This window comes from Giraffa tippelskirchi, chromosome 3, assembly GCF_054371585.1.
Source record: "Giraffa tippelskirchi isolate mGirTip1 chromosome 3, T2T-mGirTip1v1.2.pri, whole genome shotgun sequence".
Taxonomy (NCBI): domain Eukaryota; kingdom Metazoa; phylum Chordata; class Mammalia; order Artiodactyla; family Giraffidae; genus Giraffa; species Giraffa tippelskirchi.
Window position 1 is genome coordinate 63,273,050 of NC_137277.1, and position 21,306 is coordinate 63,294,355.

At 38.6% G+C, this 21,306-nt stretch overlaps 1 protein-coding gene across 4 annotated transcripts in view; it reads left to right on the forward strand.

The window, feature by feature from the left end:
- Nucleotides 1–21,306, forward strand: part of LGSN (lengsin, lens protein with glutamine synthetase domain) — a 136,710-nt gene that overhangs the window by 103,827 nt on the left and 11,577 nt on the right. For 2 of the 4 annotated variants that reach the window (XM_081583077.1, XM_081583076.1), the window contains exons 2-4: nucleotides 3,010–3,139; nucleotides 5,014–5,858; nucleotides 12,645–12,842. In XM_081583077.1, coding sequence (XP_081439203.1) covers nucleotides 12,701–12,842 — 142 coding nt within the window. In that variant the 5' untranslated portion in view covers nucleotides 3,010–3,139; nucleotides 5,014–5,858; nucleotides 12,645–12,700. The remainder of the gene's footprint in view (nucleotides 1–3,009; nucleotides 3,140–5,013; nucleotides 5,859–12,644; nucleotides 12,843–21,306) is intronic. The other 2 variants (XM_081583075.1, XM_081583074.1) reach the window with 1 other exon arrangement.

Sequence of the window (21,306 nt, forward strand, 5' to 3'; positions counted from 1 at the left end):
ATTGGAGTCCTTCAATCTGTATGTGAGAGGATCCCTAATGGATCAAACTAATACTAATGTTAGTCTACTCAGTTTCCTTTGATACTTATGTAACTGGCCTAGTAAGTAAGTAAGTAAAGTGTTAGTAGCTCAGTCATGCTGGACGATTTGCGACCCCATGTACTGCAGCCCACCAGTCTCCTGTGTCCATGAGATTTTCCAGGCAAGGATACTGGAGTGGGTTGCCATTTCCTTCTCCAGGGGATCTTCCCAACCCAGGGATCAAACTCGGGTCTCCTGCACTGCAGGCAGATTACCAACTGAGCTAAAAGGGAAGCCCCCTAGTATGTAATTTTCTAAATAAGACTTCTCTGAAATAACCAGAGATATGAATATATAAAAACATTTACCAAAATTACAATTATATAATGTATATTTCTGGCAATGCAACTTTAGAAGTGGTGAATACATACAATAAGACTAGTATATCACATCAGAATCTTATCCAAAGTCTGTAGGGAAAATTTGCACAAATATTTGAATAAAATTATAAACTACTAGAAAAAATAAATGACTAATAATACATAGCACATAATCCAATATAAGATTATCTACAGTGAAACACAATTTTCTAAAAAGTGAAACTTTAAAATCACATACTTTATCCTATGAAGTGTATCTTTTATAAAACATAACAATAATAACAAAATATCGTAACTACACATGGACACAAAGAGTTAAATTCATTTTTCCTGTTTTAACATTCAGAGGTTAAGTTGATATAATTGACAGTGGTAAAGATGTCACCAGCAACAACTCTAGACATATATTTATAACTTGCCTTCAGATATGGACACTTCAGAAATGGCTCTTCAAAGAGAAAATGGCTCAAAATATTTTAGAATATAGATTTTTGACCCTGACATTCTCTCCTCAAACCATAATGAGGAGTTTGTTAAAAAACAAAAACAAAACAAAACAAAAAACAGTAAAATAGCAGTGTTATCATAATTCTCTCCAGATTTATCCAAGTTGTTGCAAATGGCAAAACTTCATTTTTATGGCTGATAATATTCCATTGTGTATATATGCCATATTATCCTTAGTGAAATAAGTCAGATAAAGACAAGGACTATATATTTTCTCTTACATGAGGATTTAAAAAAAAAACAAATGAGCAAATACAGCAAAACAGAAACCGACTCACAGATACAGAGAACAACCTACCAAAGTGGGGAGAAGTGGGGAGGGATGGGTGAAATACTAGTAGATAAGAGGTACAAACTACTAAATAAGCTACAAGGATATGATGTGCAGCACAAGAAATATAGTCAATATTTTATAATAATGGAGTATGCACTATAAAAATATTGAATGTTGTACACCTGAATCTAACATAATGTTCTTAGTAAATTATACTTCATTAAAAATATATATATATAAGAATTGACTTGGTAGAAGTAATGACACCTAAACAAAATTTAACATAGCAGAATCTGTAGTTGGTACATTATGATGTGCATTAAATATCTAGCCTTCTACATAAAAATGATTGATTCTTTTAGAAATTATTTCAGTGAATTAAAAATAAAGTGGATAATTGAAAAAAGCCAACATAAACTTTTAGGTTTTAAAATATACTTATTTAGCTGTATGATGCAGGGAACTCAGACCTGGTGCTCTGTAATGACCTAAAGGGGTGGGATGGGATGGGAGGAGAGAGGGAGGCTCAAGAGGGAAGGGGACATATGTATGCCGATGGCTGATTCATGTTTATGTATGGCAGAAACTAACACAATGCTGTAAAGCAATTATCCTCCAATTAAAAATAGAGTAAAAAAGAAAAAGATATTTCTTATTTATTTCAGCTGAGTCCCAAGACTGTAGAGGTGATTCTGTCTGCTGATGAGGCAGAGACATCAAAAAACACCAATACAGTATACTAATGCATATATATGGAATTTGAAAGATGGTAATGATAACCCTATATGCGAGACAGAATAAGAGACACAAATGCATAGAACAGTCTTATGGACTCTGAGGGAGAAGGTGAGGGTGGGACATTCTGGGACAATAGCATTGAAACATGTATATTATCATATGTGAAACCGAACACCATTCCAGGTTCAATGCATGAGACAAATGCTCAGGGCTGGGGCAATGGGATGACCCAGTGGAATGGGATGGGGAGGGAGGTGGGAGGGGGATTCAGGATGGGGAGCACATGTAAACCTGTGGCTGATTCATGTCAATGTATGGCAAAAACCACTACAATATTGTAAAGTAATTAGCCCCCAACTAAAATAAATAAATTTATTTAAAAAAAAAAAAAAAGCTCTGCATCTGCAGCCCTCCCTCAGTGTCCAGCTTCCTATGGAGAATAGCCCTTGACAACTCTGTCAAAGGATCCTATCAAAGATTATAACTAGGGTGTTGAAGTTATGTTATTTTGTTTTAAAATGTTTTTCTTTAGGCTTTTCCAAGCTATAAAACACTTTGAGCATGACATTGTTTTACATATATAAAACAGTCACAAAATAGCATTGTATGAAAGCATGTGCTTTGTCAAAATATTCAATAAATATTGATGCCGTTAGGATTAGGGTAAGGAGAAGAGAATGCCTCTGGTCAAAAACATTAGAGATTCTAAACAAAGAAAAATTATTAAAGAGAGCTTTTTAGTAAAATGGGTTTGGGGAAATTACTTAACGAAAAAAATATATATAAAATATCCCAGAGTGAAAAATAATGATAGAAAATCTTGACTAGTTGGACAACACTTTCATTTATTTCATAATATTTTCTGTACCACATATAAAGGAGGTAAAGAAAATCCATCTTGTTAGCACAATGTTGAGGATCTTAATTTTTAATTATTCAAGTAGATGTGGAAACAACAAAATTTACCTTGTTTTAAAAGTCTCTATAGTCACTTTTCTATTCGGCTATCCAATCATTTTTTTCCTTTATACCCATATTTAGTTGCATGTGCAATCTATAATTTGACTTTTTGTTTATTGATTATTTTAGGACACAAGAGATGAAGGTAATGAGACTAAGGCCAGCAGTATGAGTAAATTGAGGAGGACAAGAAAGAAAGTCACTAAACTACATATTTTTTCAACTGAAGTAGGAGAAATGGATATATCCGACTCAAAAGGTATTTTGCCATTATAATCCCTCAAGAATATTTTATCAAAGACAATCTCTAACTGGTCTCTTTTTCATAAAACATTTTTCTTTTTTTTTTTATATGAGAAGCAAAAATTAAATAAAACTTACTCCTACATAAGCAACATAAAAGATGAACATATATGTTTACAATATAAATATATAAAATAATAAAAATGTTTAGAATTTGAAGGGAGCTAGAACTAAGATAATAGTAGTAGGGGAAAAAGAGAACCGAAGGAACATATGAGTAAAAAGAGAGCATATTTCTGCTCTGAGAATGAGTTCAAAGATCATTACTGAGGGAGGCCACAATAAAGGAGTGGGTCATGTTTTCATACCACATTTGGAATCCCAACTAGACTCCAGTGAATTTGAAACAGCACTGAAACTAGGAGTTAGTTTGGACAGCACTCTCAGTTCAGGAACAGTAGTGTTCTAAGGCAGGGGCGGTAAGAATGGTCAGTGCATGGCAACAATAAAATGCAGTCAGACTTTTGTAGAGTTTATTAGTCTTTTTAAATTCTTTATAGACAATGTATCTCCATATGGCTTGCAACTAGGATGAACTACCCCCATGGCCCCTTATTTGATATGTCACTGCCTGGAAATAAATTATTTTCTTAAGTATTCCTCTTCATATCATATTGAAAGACAGCTGAAAACAATTTCAACATATTTTAACACTTTTCTTACTTTTTTAAAACTGTAAATATAGTTGATTTACAATATTGTGTTAGTTTCATGTATTAAAAAAGTGATTCAGTTATATACAATTTTTCAAATTATTTTCCATTATAGGTTATTAAAAGATATTGAATATTGTTCCCTGTGTTATATAGTAAGTCCTTGTTGCTTACATATTTTATATATGGTGATATGTGTCTAGCTGGAGAAGGAAATGACAACCCACCCCAGTATTCTTGCCTGGAGAATCCCATGGACAGAGGAGCCTGGCAGGCTATAGTCCATGGGATCACAAAGAGTCAGACACAACTGAAGCGACTTAACACACATATATGTGTCTGTCAATCCCATACTCCTAATTTTTTCCCTCCTCATTCTCCTTTTCCCCTTTGGTAGCCAAAATTTTGTTTCTATGAACACCATAAGTCTACTACAGAAAACATAAGTCTGTTTGTGTTTTATATATAGATTCATCTTATTTTTTTAAATTCCACGTATAAGTGATATATACTTGTCTTTGTCTGATTTACTTCACTCAGTAGGATGATCTCTAGGTCCATACATGTTTCTGCAGATAGCAATATTTATTTTTTTTGGCTAAGTAATATTTCACTGTGTATGTATATATATATATATGTCAGAGAAGGCAATGGCAACCCACTCCAGTACTCTTGCCTGGAAAATCCCATGGACGGAGGAGCCTGGTGGGCTGCAGTCCATGGGGTCGTGAAGAGTCGGACACAACTGGGCGATTTCACTTTCATTTTTCACTTTCATGCATTGAAGAAGGAAATGGCAACCCACTCCAGTGTTTTTGCCTGGAGAATCCCAGGGACAGAGGAGCCTGGTGGGCTGCCGTCTATGGGGTTACACAGAGTCGGACACGACTGAAGGGACTTAGCAGCAGCAGCAGCATGTGTGTATGTGTGTGTGTGTGTGTGTGTGTATATATATATATATATATATATATATATATATATATATATATATATATATATATATATATATATATGGTTGGTGCAAAATTAATTGCGGTTTTGCAGTGTTGAACTTTGCTGTTTAATGTTGGAATACATTCATAAATAAATGTGGTTATGTTATACATTATTTTAATGCACATTTTTAAAATTTTTTTGCTAATGACATTACTTGTTATGTATTTTATATTTATTTTAGACTATGGAAATGATGTTACACAAAAAGCAAATTCAAGAGATAGTCTTATTCAAGTGCAAAATGGGTCATAAAGCAGTAGAAACAACTTACAGCATCAACTCATTTTGTCCAGAAACTGCAAATGAATGTATTGTGCAGTAATTGTTCAAGTAGTTTTACAAAGGAAATGAGAGCCTTGAGGATGAGGGGCATAAAGGCCAGTCATCTGAAGTGACAATGACGAATTGAGAGAAATCATGGAAGCTGATCCTCTTAAAACTAGACGAGAATTTGTCAAAGAACTCAAGTTTGACCATTTGCTTCATTCATCATTTGAAGCAAATTGGAAAGGTGAAAAAGCTCAGTAAGTGAGCTGACTGAAAGTAAAAACAAGTCATCTTTTGAAGTGTCCTCTTCTCTTATTCTATGCAATGACAATGAATCATTTCTTGATCAGATTGTGATGTGAGGTGAAAAGTGGATTTTATATGACAGCTAGTGATGACCAGGTCAGCGATTGGATGGAGAAGAAGCTCCAAAGCGCTTCCCAAAGCAAAACTCACACCAAAAAAAGGTGCTGCTGGTCTGACCCACTACAGCTGAATGAATCCTGCAAAACCATTATATCTGAGAAGTATGCTCAGCAAATGGATGAGATGCACCAAAAATTACAACTTCTACAGCCAGCATTGGTCAACAGAAGGGCCCCAATTCTTCTCCACGCCAACACCCTAATTCATGTCACATAACCACTGCTTCAAAAGTTGAATGAATTGGAGTATGAAGTTTTGGCTCATCCGCCGTATTCACCTTACCTCTTGCCAACTGACTACTACTTCTTCAAGCATCTCAACAACTTTTTGAAGGTAAAGTGCTTCCACAATCCATAAGAAACGGAAAATGCTTTCCAAGAATTCGTTGAATCCTGAAGCATGGGTTTTTGCACTACAGGAATAAACAAACCTATTTCTCATTGACAAAAATGTGTTGATTGTAATGGTTCCTATTTTGATTAATAAAGATGTGTTTGAGTTTAGGTATAATGATTTAAAATTCGTGGTCCAGACACACAATTACATTTGCACCAACATACTAATATACCACTAATACCTTCCAGAGACACTTGGAGGGCACAGACAAAACTTTGTGTGCACCAGGACCCAGGGACAGGAGCAGTAACCACCACAAGAGACTGAACAAGGCCTGCCTGTGAATGTTTGAAGGTCTCCTGCAGAGGCATGGGTCAGCAGTGGCCTACTGTGGGGACACAGGCATTGGCTTCAGGAGTCCTGGGAGGAGTGGTGTGTGGCATAAGTCCTCTTGGAGGAGGTTGCCATTAGCCCCAACATAGAGCCACCAGGTGGGCTATCCACAAATTGCAGAAAAATTATACCAAAGAAGTGCTCACACTGTTGCAAAAGTTCTAGGCCCCACCACAGACTTCCTAACCAGGGAATCCAGCAAAGGACTAAGAATACCAAGGGAATCTGATGTGAAGGTCAGCAGGATTTGATTACAGAACTTCCACAGGACTGAAGAAACAAAGACTCTTGGAGGGCACAAACAAAACCTTGTGTGCACCAGGACCTAGGAGAAAGGAGCAATGAACCTCCAAGAGACTGAGCCAGACTTGCCTGTGAGTGTTTGGGAGTCTCCAGTGGAGGTGTGGGTTGACAGTGGCCTGCTTCAGGGTCAGATACACTGGCAGCAGTATTCCTGGGAGGCACACTGTGCTGGCATAAGTCTTTTGGTCAGGTCAAACTACAGGAAGAGCACAACCCCACCAATAAGCAGAAAATTGGATGAATGATTCACCGAGCATGGCCCTGCCTACCAGAACAAGACCCAGTTTTTCCCATAGCCCATCCCTCTCCTCAGGAAGCTTCCAAAAGCCTCTTATCCTCATCCATCAGAGGGCAGAGAGAATGAAAACTACAATCAGAGAAAACTAACCAAAACTATCATATGCATCATAGCTTTATATAACTCAATGAAACTATGAGCTATGCCGTGTAGGGTCACCCAAGACGAATGGGTCAAAATGGAGAGCTCCAACAAAATGTGGTCCCCTGGAGAAGAATGGCAAACCACTTCAGCATTCTTGTTTTGAGAATTCCATGAAGAGTATGAAAAGGCAAAAAGATATGACACAAAAGATATGAAAGGTGCCAGTAGGTGTCCAATATGCTACTGGAGAAGAGCAGGGAAATAGCTCCATAAGGAACAGAGGCTGAGCCAAAGCAGGCATCCACAATGCCCAGTAGTGGATATATCTGATGGTGAAAGTAAAGTCTGGTGCTGTAAAAGGCAATGTTGCGAGGAACCTGGAATGTTAGGTCCACAAATCAAGGAAAACTGGAAGCAGTCAAACAGGGGATAGCAAGAGTAAATCAAAATTTTAGAAATCAGTGTACTAAAATGGATGGGAATTGGTGAATTTAATTCAGATGACCAATACATCTACTACTGTGGGCAAGAATCACTTAGAAGAAATGGAAAAGCCCTCACGGCCAACAAAATATCCAAAATGCAGTACTTGGGTGCAATCTCAAAAATGACACAATGATCTCAGTTCATTTCCAAGGCAGATCATTCAATATCACAGTAATCCAAGTCTATGCTCCAACCAATGATGCTGAAGTGGAATGGTTCTTGAAGACCTACAAGACCTTTCAGAACTAACACCAAAAAAAAGATGTCCTTTTCATCATAGGGGATTGGAATGCAAAAGTAGGAAGTCAAGAGATACCTGGAGTAACAGGCAAGTTTGGCCTTGGAGTACAAAATGAAGCAGATCAAAGGCTAACAGAGTTTTGCCAAGGAAATGCAGTGGTCATGGCGAACATTTTCTTCAAAAAACACAAGGGATGACTTTACACATGGACATCACCAGATGGTCAATACTGAAATCAGATTGATTATATTCTTTGCAGCCAAAGATGGAGAAGCTCTGCACAGTCAGCAAAATAAGACTGAGAGCTAACTCTGGCTTAGATCATGAACTCCTTATTGCCAAATTCAGACTTAAATTGAAACAGTAGGGAAATCACCTATTTAGATCATTCAGATATGACCTAAATAAAATCCCTTATGATTATACAGTTGAAGTGACAAATGGATTCAAGGGATTAGATCAGGTAAACAGAGTGCCAGAAGAACTATAGATGGAGGCTTGTAACATTGTATAGGAGATGGTGATCAAAACCATTCCCAAAGAAAAGAAATGCCACAAGCGAAAATTGTTGTCTGAGGAGGCCATATAAATAGCTGAGAAAAGAAAAGAAGCAAGATGCAAAAGAGAAAAGGAAAAGATATACCCATCTGAATGCAGAATTCCAAAGAATAACAAGAAAAGATTTAAAAGCCTTCCTAACTGAACAGTGCAAAGAAATAAAGGAAAAATGATAGAATGGGAAAGACTAGAGATTGCTCTAGAAAATCTAGAGCTACCAATGGAACATTTCATGCAAAGATGGGCACAATAAAGGACAGAAATGATATGGACCTAACAGAAGCAGGAGATATTAAAAAGAGGTGGCAAGAATACACAGAACTATACAAAAAAGTTCTCAGTGACCCAGATAACCACGATGGTGTGCTCACTCATCTAGAGCCAGACATCCTGGAGTGCAAAGTCAAGTGGGTCTGAGGAAGCATCACTGTGAACAAAGCAGCAAAGGTCAAGTATGGATGTGATATTTGGACCATAAAGAAGGCTGAGTGCCAAAGTATTTAAGCTTTCAAACTGTGTTACTGGAGAAGATTCTTGAGAGTTTCTTGGGCAGCAAGGAGATTAAATCAGTCAATCCTAAAGGAAATAAACCATGAATATTCATTAGAAGAACTGATGCTGAAACTGAAGCTGCAATACTTTGGCCGCTTGATAAGAAGATCTGACTCATTGGAAAAGACCATGATGCTGGGAAATATTTAGGGCAGGAGGAGAAGGGGGTGACAGAGGATGAGATGACTGGATGGCATCATTGACTTAGTGGACATGAATGTGAGGAAACTCTAAGAGATAGTGAAGGACAGAGAAGCCTGGAGTGCTGCAGTCCATGGGATTACAAAGAGTTGTGACTGAGCAACTGAACAACAACAACAAATATTCCACTATATTTATCCCACTCCAGTATTCTTGCCTGCAAAAGCTCATGAAGAGAAGAGCCTTGTTGATACAGTCCATGGGGCCCCAAAAGAGTCAGATATGACTTAATGACCAAACAACCAAACAAAGCTTCTGGGATTTCCCTTGTGGCTCAGTAGTAAAGAATCCACCTGCCAGTGCAGGAGACATAGGCTTGATCCCTGGGTTGGGAAGATCCCCTGGGGAAGGAAGTGGAAACCCACTGCTGTATTCTTACCTGGGAAATCACAGGGAGAGGTAAACCTGGCAGGCTACAGTCCATGGGGTCAAAAAAGAGTGGGACATGACTTTGCAACTAAGAAACAAAAAACAACAACATACACCACACTTTCTTAAGCTAGTCATATGTTAATGGGCATTTAGGTTGTTTCCATGACTCAGTTCAGTTCAGTTCAGTTCATTTCAATCACTCAGTAATGTCCGACTCTTTGTGACTCCATGAACTGCAGCATGCCAGGCTTCCCTGTCCATCACCAACTCCTGGAGTTTACTCAAACTCATGCCCATTGAGTCAGTGAAGCCATCCAATCATCTCATCCTCTCTTGTTCCCTTCTCCTCCCACCTTCAAGTGTTCCCAGCATCAGGGTCTTTTCAAATGAGTCAGTTCTTCTCATCAGGTGGCCAAAGTATTGAAGTTTCAGCTTCAGCATCAGTCCTTCCAGTGAATATTCAGGATTGATTTCCATTAGAATGGACTGGTTGGATCTCCTTGCAGTCCAAGGGACTCTAAAGAGTCTTTTCCAACACCATAGTTCAAAAGCATCAGTTCTTCGGCACTCAGCTTTCTTTATAGTCCAGCTCTCACATCCATACATGACTACTGGAAAAACCATAGCCTTGATCAGACGGACCTTTGTCAGCAAAGTAATGTCTCTGCTTTTTAATATTACTGTCTAGGTTGGTCATAAATTTTATTCCAAGGAGCAAGTGTCTATTAATTTCATGGCTGCAGTCACCATCTGAAGTGATTTTGGAGCCCCGCAAAATAAAGTCTCTCACTGTTTCCACATGTATTTCCCATGAAGTGATGGGACCAGATGCCATGATCTTAGTTTTCTGAATGCTGAGTTTTAAATGAACATTTTCACTCTCCTCTTTCACGTTCATCAAGAGGCTCTTTAGTTCTCCTTCACTTTCTGCCATAAAGGTGGTGTCATCTGCATATCTGAGGTTATTGATATTTCTCCTGTCAATCTTGACTCTAGCTTGTGCTTCATCCAGCTTAGTATTTCTAATGATGTACTCTGCATATAAATTAAATAAGCAGGGTGACAATATACAGCCTTGACGTACTCCTTTCCTGATTTGGAACCAGTCTGTTGTTCCATGTCCAGTTCTAACTGTTGCTTCCTGACCTGCATACAGATTTCTCAAGAGGCAGGTCAGGTGGTCTGGTATTCCCATCTCTTTAAGAATTTTCCAGAGTTTGTTGTGGTCCACACAGTCAAAGGATTTGGCATAGTCAATAGAGCAGAAATAGATGTTTTCCCAGAACTCTCTTGCTGTTTTAATGATCCAACAGATGTTGGCAATTTGATCTCTGGTTCCTCTGCCTTTTCTAAATACAGCTTGAACATCTGGAATTTCACCATTCACATACTGTTGAAGCTTGACCTGAAGAATTTTGAGCATTACTTTACTAGCATGTGAGATGAGTGCAATTGTGTGGCAGTTTCAGCATTCTTTGTCATTGCCTTTCTTTGAGATTGGAATGAAAACTGACCTTTTCCAGTCCTGTAGCCACTGCTGAGTTTTCCAAATTTGCTGGCATACTGAGTGTAGCACTTTCACAGCATCATCTTTTAGGATTTGTAATAGCTTAACTGGAATTCCATCACCTCTACTAGCTTTATTCACAGTGATGCTTCCTAAGGCCCACTTGACCTCACATTCCAGGATGTCTGGCTCTAGGTGAGTGATCACACCATTGTGATTATCTGGGTCATGAAGATCTTTTTTGTATAGTTCTTCTGTGTATTCTTGCCACCTCTTCTTAATATCTTCTGCTTCTGTTAGGTTCATACCATTTCTGTCCTTCACTGTGCCCATCTTTGCATAAAATGTTCCCTTGGTATCTCTAATTTTCTTGAAGAGATCTGTAGACTTTCCCATTCTATTGTTTTCCTCTATTTCTTTGCATTGATTGTTGAGGAAGGCTTTCTTATTTCTCCTTGCTATTCTTTGGAACTCTGCATTCAAATGGGTGTATCTTTCCTTTTCTCCTTTGCCTTTAGCTTCTCTTCTATTCACATTTATTTGTAAGGCCTCCTCAGACAACCATTTTGCCTTTTGCATTTCTTTTCCTTGTCTAGACTATTGTAAATAGTTCTATTATGAGCACTGTGGTACATGTATCCTTTTAAATTAAAGCTGTCTTCTTTTCTGGATATGTGACCAGGAGTTTGATTGTTGGATCATATGGTAGCTCTATTTTTAATTTTTTAAGGAACTTGCATATAGTTTTCCAATAGTGACTGCTCCCATTTTCCCACCCATTATTTTCCCACCAACAGTATAAGAGGATTCCCTTTTCTCCACACTCTATCAAATATTTATTTGTAGACATTTTGGTGATAGACATTCTGGCTGCTGTGACATGATACCTCACTGTATTTTTGATTTGCCATAATTGGTGATTATAATCATAATTGGTGATGTTGAGCATTTGTCTGTTGGCCATGTAGATGTCTCTTTGGAGAAATATCTACTTCATTTTGCACAAATGGCCATACTAGCTGAAGTAATCTGCAGATTTAATCAGAACCTTATCAAATTAGCCAGGAAATTTTTCACAGAACAAAACAAATAACTCTAAAATTATATGGAACCACAAAAGACTCAGAATTGCCAATGTCCTGAGGAAAAAGTACAAGCTGGAGGTTTAATCCTTTCAGATTTCAGACAATATTGCAGAGCTACAGTAATCAAAACATCATGGTATTGGCACAAAAACAGGCAAACAGATCAATGGAACAGAATAGAGAGCCTAGAAAGAAACCCACACACCTAAGATCAATTAATCTTTGTTCAAGGAGGCAAGCCTATACAATGGAAGGAAAAAAAAAACTGTCCCTTCAGCAATTGATGTTGGGAAAGCTGAACACCTAGATGTAAGTCAATGAAATTAAAACACTTCCTCACACCATACACAAAAACAAACTCAAAATGGTTTAAAGACCTAAATATGACATGACACAATAAAACACCTAGAAGACATAAATTGTGACAATATTTTCCTACATCAGTCAATATTTTCCTTAGAGCAAAGCAAAAGAAATAAAAACAAAAATAAACAAATGGTACATAATTAAATTTAAAAGCTTTTGCACAGCAAAGGAAACCATCAACAAAACACAAAAGACAATCTATGGAATGGGAGAAAATATTTGCAATGATATGACCATCACAGGATTAATATCCAAAATATTTATACAACTCAATATCAAGAAAACAACTTAATCAAAAATGGGCAGAAAGTCTTAACACTTTTCTTTGTTTCTACAGAAAAGAATAGAAACCCCAGAGTGTGCCACAAACTGGGGGATACCAACAAACCAGTCATGGCGCCTGGCTCTCCTGAATCTCATTTGAAACCAGATGACAAGGACTCCAAAGATCAGACAGTAGTGATAAAACCACTGTCCCTTCCAACATTAATCAATGCTCCTGGTGGTGAATTTCACCCAAACTCCAGTGATACTGGTAAGGACTATGGAACAAACTGGTAGCAGCTAATCTCAAATTTGTATCTGAATTAATGATAATGTTGGATGTTAGCTTGGGAGTCAGAATACTTGTAATTTATACACCTATCACTTTATAAAAATGCTTTAGTTTTCCTTGCCCAGTAGGCTGCTCACCTGAAAATGAAGAGTTGCAATGGATGATCTCTCAAGTCTTTTCTAAAAGTGAAAATCTGTTATTCTATTTTTTTTCTTTTTTAGATTCTATTCCCATGCAGGTCATTGTAGAGTATTGAATAGTTTCCTGTGCTACACAGTAGGTTCATTATTTATCTGTTTTATATATCAATTCATTTCAGTCGCTCAGTCGTGTCTGACTCTTTGTGAGCCCATGAATTGCAGCACGCCAGGCCACTCTGTCCATCACCAACTCCCGGAGTCTACCCAAACCCATGTCCATTGAGTCGGTGATGCCATCCAACCATCTCATCCTCTGCCGTACCCTTCTCCTCCCGCCCCCAATCCTACCCAGCATTAGGGTCTTTTCCAATGAGTCAACCCTTCGCATGAGGTGGCCAAAGTATTGGAGTTTCAGCTTCAACATCAGACCTTCCAATGAACACCCAGGATTGATCTCTTTTAGGATGGATTGATTGGATCTCCTTGCAGTCCAAGGGACTCTCAAGAGTCTTCTCCAACACCATAGTTCAAAAGCATCAATTCTGCGGTGCTCAGCTCTCTTCACCGTCCAACTCTCACATCCATACATGACCACTGGAAAAACCATAGCCTTGACTAGACGGAATTTTGTTGGCAAAGTAATGTCTCTGCTTTTAAATATGCTATCTAGGTTGGTCATAACCTTCCTTCCAAGGAGTAAGCGTCTTTTAATTTCATGGCTGCAATCACCATCAGCAATGATTTTGGAGCCCAAAAAAATAAAGTCTGACACTGTTTCCACTGTTTCCCCATCTATTTCCCATGAAGTGATGGGACCAGATGCCATGATCTTAGTTTTCTGAATGTTGAGCTTTAAGCCAACATTTTCACTCTCCTCTTTCACTTTCATCAAGAGGCTCTTTAGTTCTTCTTCACTTTCTGCCATAAGGGTGGTGTCATCCACATATCTGAGGTTATTGATATTTCCCCCAGCAATCTTGATTCCAGCTTGTGTTTCTTCCAGCCCAGTGTTTCTCATGATGTACTCTGCGTATAAGTTAAATAAGCAGGGTGACAATATACAGCCTTGACGTACTCCTTTTCCTATTTGGAACCAGTCTGTTGTTCCATGTCCAGTTCGAACTGTTTCTTCCTGACCTGCATACAGGTTTCTCAAGAGACAGGTCAGATGGTCTGGTATTCCCATCTCTTTCAGAATTTTCCACAGTTTATTGTGATCCACACAGTCAAAGGCTTTGGCATAGTCAATAAAGCAGAAATAGATGTTTTTCTGGAACTCTCTTGCTTTTTCCATGATCCAGCAGATATTGGCAATTTGATCTCTGGTTCCTCTGCCTTTTCTAAAACCAGCTTGAACATCGGGAAGTTCACGGTTCACGTATTGCCGAAGCCTGGCTTGGAGAACTTTGAGCATTACTAGCATGTAAGATGAGTGCAATTGTGCGGTAGTTTGAGCATTCTTTGGCATTGCCTTTCTTTGGGATTGGAACGAAGACTGACCTCTTCCAGTCCTGTGACCACTGCTGAGTTTTCCAAATTTGCTGGCATATCGAGTGCAGCACTTTCACAGCATCGTCTTTGAGGATTTGAAATAGCTCAACTGGAATTCCATCACCTCCACTAGCTTTGTTCGTAGTGATGCTTTCCAAGGCCCACTTGACTTCACATTCCAGGATGTCTGGCTCTAGGTGAGTGATCACACCATCGTGATTATCTGGGTCGTGAAGATCTTTTTTGTACAGTTCTTCTGTGTATTCTTGCCACCTCTTCTTAATATCTTCTGCTTCTGTTAGGTCCATACCATTTCTGTCCTTTATCAAGCCTATCTTTGCAGGAAATGTTCCGTTGGTATCTCTAATTTTCTTGAAGAGATCTCTAGTCTTTCCCAATCTGTTGTTTTCTCTATTTCTTTGCACTGATCCCTGAGGAAGGCTTTCTTATCTCTCCTTGCTATTCTTTTGAACTCTGAATTCAAATGTCTTTCCGTTTCTCCTTTGCTTTTCACTTCTCTTCTCTTCCAAGCTATCTGTAAGGCCTCCTCAGACAGCCATTTTGCTTTTTTGCATTTCTTTTCCATGGGGATTTTCTTGATCCCTGTCTCCTGTACAATGTCATGAACCTCTGTCTATAGTTCATCAGGCACTCTGTCTATCAGGTCTAGACCCTTAAATCTATTTGTCACTTCCACGGTATACTCCATAAGGTATTTGATCTAGGTCATACCTGAATGGTCTAGTGGTTTTCCCTACTTTCTTCAACTTAAGTCTGAATTTGGCAATAAGTAGTTCATAATCCAAGCCACAGTCTGCTCCCGGTCTTGTTTTTGCTGACTGTACAGAGCTTCTCCATCTTTGACTGCAAAAAATATAATCAATCTGATTTCGGTGTTGACCATCTCGTGATGTCCACGTGTAGAGTCTTCTCTTGTGTTGTTGGAATAGGGCGTTTGCTATGACCAGTGCGTTCTCGTGGCAAAACTCTATTAGCCTTTGCCCTGCTTCATTCTGTACTCCAAGGTCAAACTTGCCTGTTACGCCAGATGTTTCTTGACTTCCTACTTTTGCATTCCAGTCCCCTGTAACGAAAAGGACATCTTTTTTGGGTGTTAGTCCTAAAAGGTCTTGTAGGTCTTCATAGAATCGTTCAACTTCAGCTTCTTCGGCATTACTAGTTGGGGCATAGACTTGGATTACCGTGATATTGAATGGTTTGCCTTGGAAACGAACAGAGATCATTCTATAGTTTTTGAGATTGCATCCAAGTACTGCATTTCGGACTCTTTTGTTGACCATGATGGCTACTCCATTTCTTCTAAGGGATTCTTGCCCACAGTAGTAGATGTAATGGTCATCTGAGTTAAATTCACCCATTCCAGTCCATCTTAGTTCGCTGATTCCTAGAATGTCGACGTTCACTCTTGCCATCTCCTGTTTGACCACTTCCAATTTGCCTTGATTCATGGACCTAACATTCCAGGTTCCTATGCAATATTGCTCTTTACAGCATCGGACTTTGCGTCTGTCACTAGTCACATCCACAGCTGGGTATCGTTTTTGCTTTGGCTCCATCCCTTCATTCTTTCTGGAGTTATTTCTCCACTGATCTCCATTAGTATATTGGGCACCTACTGACCTGGGGAGTTCATCTTTCAGTGTCCTATCTTTTTGCCTTTTCATACTGTTCATGGGGTTCTCAAGGCAAGAATACTGAAGTGGTTTGCCATGCCCTTCTCCAGTGGACCACAATCTGTCAGACCTCTCCACCATGACCCATCTGTCTTGGGTGGCCCCACATGGCATGGCTTAGTTTCATTGAGATAGATAAGGCTGTGGTCCGTGTGATCAGATTAGCTAGTTTTCCCTGTCGGCCCCCGCCCCCGGCCCCCAGCCCGGCCTAGCCCCTGTCGGCCGCCGCCCCCGGCCCCCGGGTCCAGGCCCGGCCTAGGAACTGTTGGCCGCCGCCCCCGGCTCCCGGCCTGGCCTAACCCCTGTCGGCTGCTAGTAGTGCATATATGTCAATCCCAATCTCCCAAGCTATCCATCCCCCATTCCCTGCTTGATATCCCTGTTTGTTTCTATATCTATGACTCAATTTATGTTTTGTTAATAGGATCATTTTTACCTTTTTTTTTTGGTTCCTCATATAAGCAATCTAATATGGTATTTGTTTTTGTCTGACTTACTTCACTCAGTATGACAATTGTTAGATTCATCCATGTTGCTACAAATGGCATTATTGCATTCTTTTTTATAGCTGAGTAATTACCATTGTACATATGTGCCACCTTTTTATCAATTCCTCCATTGATGGACATTTAGTATTGCAAATAGTGCTACAATGAACATTGGGGGGTGCATGCATCTTTTTAAATTATGTTTTTTTTTTTCTTCTGGATATATGCTCAAGAGTGGGACTACTGAATTACATGGTAGCTTTATTTTCAATCTTTAGGGAATTTCCATACTGTTCTTCATAGTGGCTGTACCAATTTACATTCCTACCAATAGTGTAGAAGGATTCTCTTTTCTCCATACCCTCTCAAGCATTAATGTTTGTAGGTTTTTTGAAGATAGCCATTTTAACTGGTGTGAGGTGATACCTTATTTTAGTTTTGATTTGCATTTGCCTAATAATTAGTGATATTAACCATCTTTTCATGTGCCCCTTGGCCATCTATATGTCTTCTTCAGAATGTCTATCTAGATCTACTTATTATTTGATTAGGTTGTTTGTTTGTTTTTATATTGAGCTGCATGTGCTTTTTGTATATTTTGGAGATTTGTCCCTTGTTGGTTGCTTCATTTGCAAATATCTTCTCCCACTCAGTGAGTTGTCTTTTCTTTTGCTTATGGTTTTCTTTACTGTGTGAAAATTTTTAAGTTTAATTAGGTCTCATTTGTTTATTTTCATTTTTATTTTCATTACTCTAGAAGGTAGATCAAAAAAGATATTGCTATGTCAGAGATTGTTCTGCCTATGCTTTTCTCTAAGAGTTTTTTTCAACGTAGTTCTGAAAATCCTAGCCACAGCAATCAGAGAGAAAAAATAAGGAAAAAGAATCCAAACTGGAAAAGAAGTAAAAATGTCAGTTTTTGCTGATGACATAATACTATACAAAGAAAATCCTACAGAGATATGGTATTTAGTCAATCGGTAAAGATAACCCTGTATGCAAGACATCAAAAGGGACACAGATAAATAGAACAGTAGTATGGACTCTATGGGAGAGGGTGAGGACGGGAAGGTATGAGAGAATGGCATGGAAGCATGTAAATTATCATATGTGAAACGAATCGCCAGTCCAGATTCAATGCATGATACAGGGTGCTCGGGGCTGGTGCACCAGGATGACCTGGAGGGATGGGATGAGGAGGGAGGTGGAAGGGGAGTTCTGGAAGGGGAGCACATGTACACCCATGGTGGATTCATGTCAATGTATGGCAAAACAAATACAATATTGTAAAGTTAAAAAATAGAAAATAAACTAATGAAAAAAATTAATACACAGAAATCTCTCTCATTTCTACACATTAACAATGAAAAACCAGAGAGAGAATTAAGAGAACAATACCATTTACCATCACATCAAAGGGAATAAAATACCTTTGAATAAACTTACCTAAGGAGACAAAATACCTGTACTCTGAAAACTTTAATATACTTATGACAGAAATTGAAGATGACACAACAGATAGAAAGATATACTATGTTCTTGGATTGGAAGAATCAATATTGTCAAAATGACTACTGAAGGCAATCTTCAGATTCAAAGCAACCCCTATCAAATTACCAATAGCATTTTCACAGAATTGGAATGAAAATTTTTGCAATTTGTATGGAAACACAAAAGACTCCAAATGGCCAAGGACAATCTTGAGAAAGAAAAAGAGATTCTACCAGAATCTGTTCCCTGACTTCAGACTATAGTGTTGTATTTGTTTAGTCACTATGTCTTGTCTGACTTGTTTGCAACCCTATGGACTGTAGCCAGCCAGGATCCTGTACCCATGGGATTTCCCAGGCAAGAATACTGGAGTGAGTTGCCATTTCCTTCTCCATGGGATCTTCTCAACCCAAGGACTGAACCCCTGTCTCCTGCATTGGCAGGCAGATTCTTTACCACTGAGCCACCAGGGAAGCTCTCAGACATAGTACAAAGCTACAAATCAAAACAGTATGCTACTGGCACAAAAGCAGAAATATGTATCAATGGAATTGGATGAAATAAACCCAGAGATAAACCCACATACCTATGGTCATTTAATCTGTGACAAAGGAGGCAAGAATGTACAATGGAGAAAAAGATAGACTCTTCAGTAAGGGGTGCTGAGAAAGTTGGACAGCTACATACATGTAAAAGAATGAAATTAGAACACCACAGAAAAATAAACTCAAACTTGATTAAAGACCTAAAATTAAGATCAGATACTAGAAATTCTGCTATTCTAAATTTGTGGGTTATCAACAGTAATATAGCTATTTTGGCCTATGAGTGTGTTGGTCAAAAAATTGGGATTCTTGAGATAGGCACTAATTTAAAATGATTTAAAAGCTATTTATTCCACATGGGAATTCATGATGAAAAGACTGAAGAAATAAGGTTTGGAAAGGTAGAAATATATCAGGGTGTGAGGTTAGAAGTACAGTGTCTACCAGCTGTTCTCATTTCTGACACTAGTTTCAAGATGAGACGTTCCCTAACTTTTGTTTTGATAATTGGCTACAAGAATTCAGAACTCACTGAAAGCTATTATGCTCAAGATTATGGTTTTTTACAGTGAAAAAAATGCAGATTAAAGTCAGTCAATGGAAAAGATTCATGATGAAGTGTTCAAGGAACTTCTAAGCATGTAGCTCCCATTTGTTCTCTCCTAGTGAAGTCATGGACAGCACTATTCTCTTGACAATGACTTGCAACAAAGTAATTGAAGTATTGCCAACCAGGGATGCTCACTTGAGCCTTGGTGTGCCCAGTCTTTATTGGAGCTCCACAGTCAACTCCACAGTCAGCTCCACACAGCTGACCTCAGTCTCCAGGCCCACTGGGGTCAAGTTGATACCATGTGACTCAATAATAAATGACATTGCTGGACTTTCTACTTTGGCCACAGACCAAAGACATCCTGTGCTCATCGGACAGGACATTCTAAGGGATTAGATATTACTGACCAGGGATAAGTGTAAAGGCCAGAGCTCTTTTTGGGAAAGGTAAAATTCTCTATTACATACAAGGCCTAAGGATGACATAGAGGCCAAGTGTGAACACTGTCAGGACCCCATATATATTAGTTTTCTGTTGTCTCTGTAACAAATTTATCATTTTAAAAGAACACAATTCATTATCTCACCGTTATGTACACTAGAAGTTTGGAGTGGCACAGCTGATTTCTCTACTTCAAGTATGGCAAGGCTAAAGTCAAGGTGTTGGCCATCTCAGATTTTAGCCAGAGACTCTAAGAAGCAATACACTTCCAAGACCATTTAGATTGTTAGGAGAATTGTTCTTTGCAGTCACTGGACTGAGGTTCCTGGTTCCTTGTTGCCTGCCAACTGGTGTGGCTCTTAGCTCCTGGAAGCCTCCAGTTCTATATTTCTGAGCCAGTTGTGCTTCAGAGCCTTCTAACGTTTGGAATGTCTCTGAACTCTATGTCTTCCACACATCTTTTCTGCCTACAGCTGAATAAATTTCTCTCCTTTTAAGGGCTCACCTGAACAATCTAAGACAATATTCCTGTTTTAAAGTCCATAACCTTAACTACATCTGCAAAGTCCCATTTTCCCTGCAGTTTAACACATTCTATAAGTTCCAGGGCTTTAGGGTATCATCATCTTGGGGAAAATTCATATAATCTCTCATCTCTACATTTCTCTGTGGCTTCATGAATTTCTCCATGAAGCAAAGAACATGAGCACCAACAACCTCTAAGCATCAATGTCTATTATATTAATACAAATGCCGCAGAGGCCAGGCAGATAATGCCAATGAGTGAGATGAGCTGATGAGAAAGTAGTGAATGCAGGCTATGAGGAAACTAGAGCAGAAGATGATAAACTATGGCCAGGTGCAAGCTCAGCTTACTGACCAGTTTCAGTAAATAAACTTGTATTTTCTATGTCTCTTTTTAGTCTATAATGACAGAGATGAGTAGCTACAACACAGACTGCATGGTTAACAAAGCTGCAAATATTTACTATGTGCCCATTTACAGAAAACATTTGCCAACCCATGAATTAGAAGCTGCATACATACCCCATTTGAAGGCCACCTCAGAGTCCCAGCCAATGGTTGTGGTAGAGAAATGTTCATCCAGTGTTCTCAAATCTTTGTCTTTTTTCAAGAGAAGCTTGAGCTCAAGACTTTTATATGAAATTTTCTAATATGTATGTCAACTAATTTTAAAAAGTTTCCAAATCCTAGGAAGGCTAATGAGAAAACATCTGCGGGCCGCATTGGCTCTTCCACAGTTTGCCGCTTTTGTTTTATGTAGTTTCAGCCATAAGAGAGAAATGGAATTTAGTCTCAATATCTGAGGAGAGAACTGTGTCATGAGCTCTCTTTGCACCAATCAACTATGACGAGGGGTGTAAATACAATTATTGATTGACTCAATTTGTTTAATTCAGAATCTTCTGCTTTGGCCCAGAGATAGATTTTTTTATAGGCCCTAAGCATGAGAAACTTCACAACTCCAAACAAACCACCAATAAATAATTTCAAAATAAATATTAAAGTCAATCCCCAAAATAAATGTAAGGAATTTCAGCATGATATTTTCTTCTCTGTAATAACTACTTTGAATTTA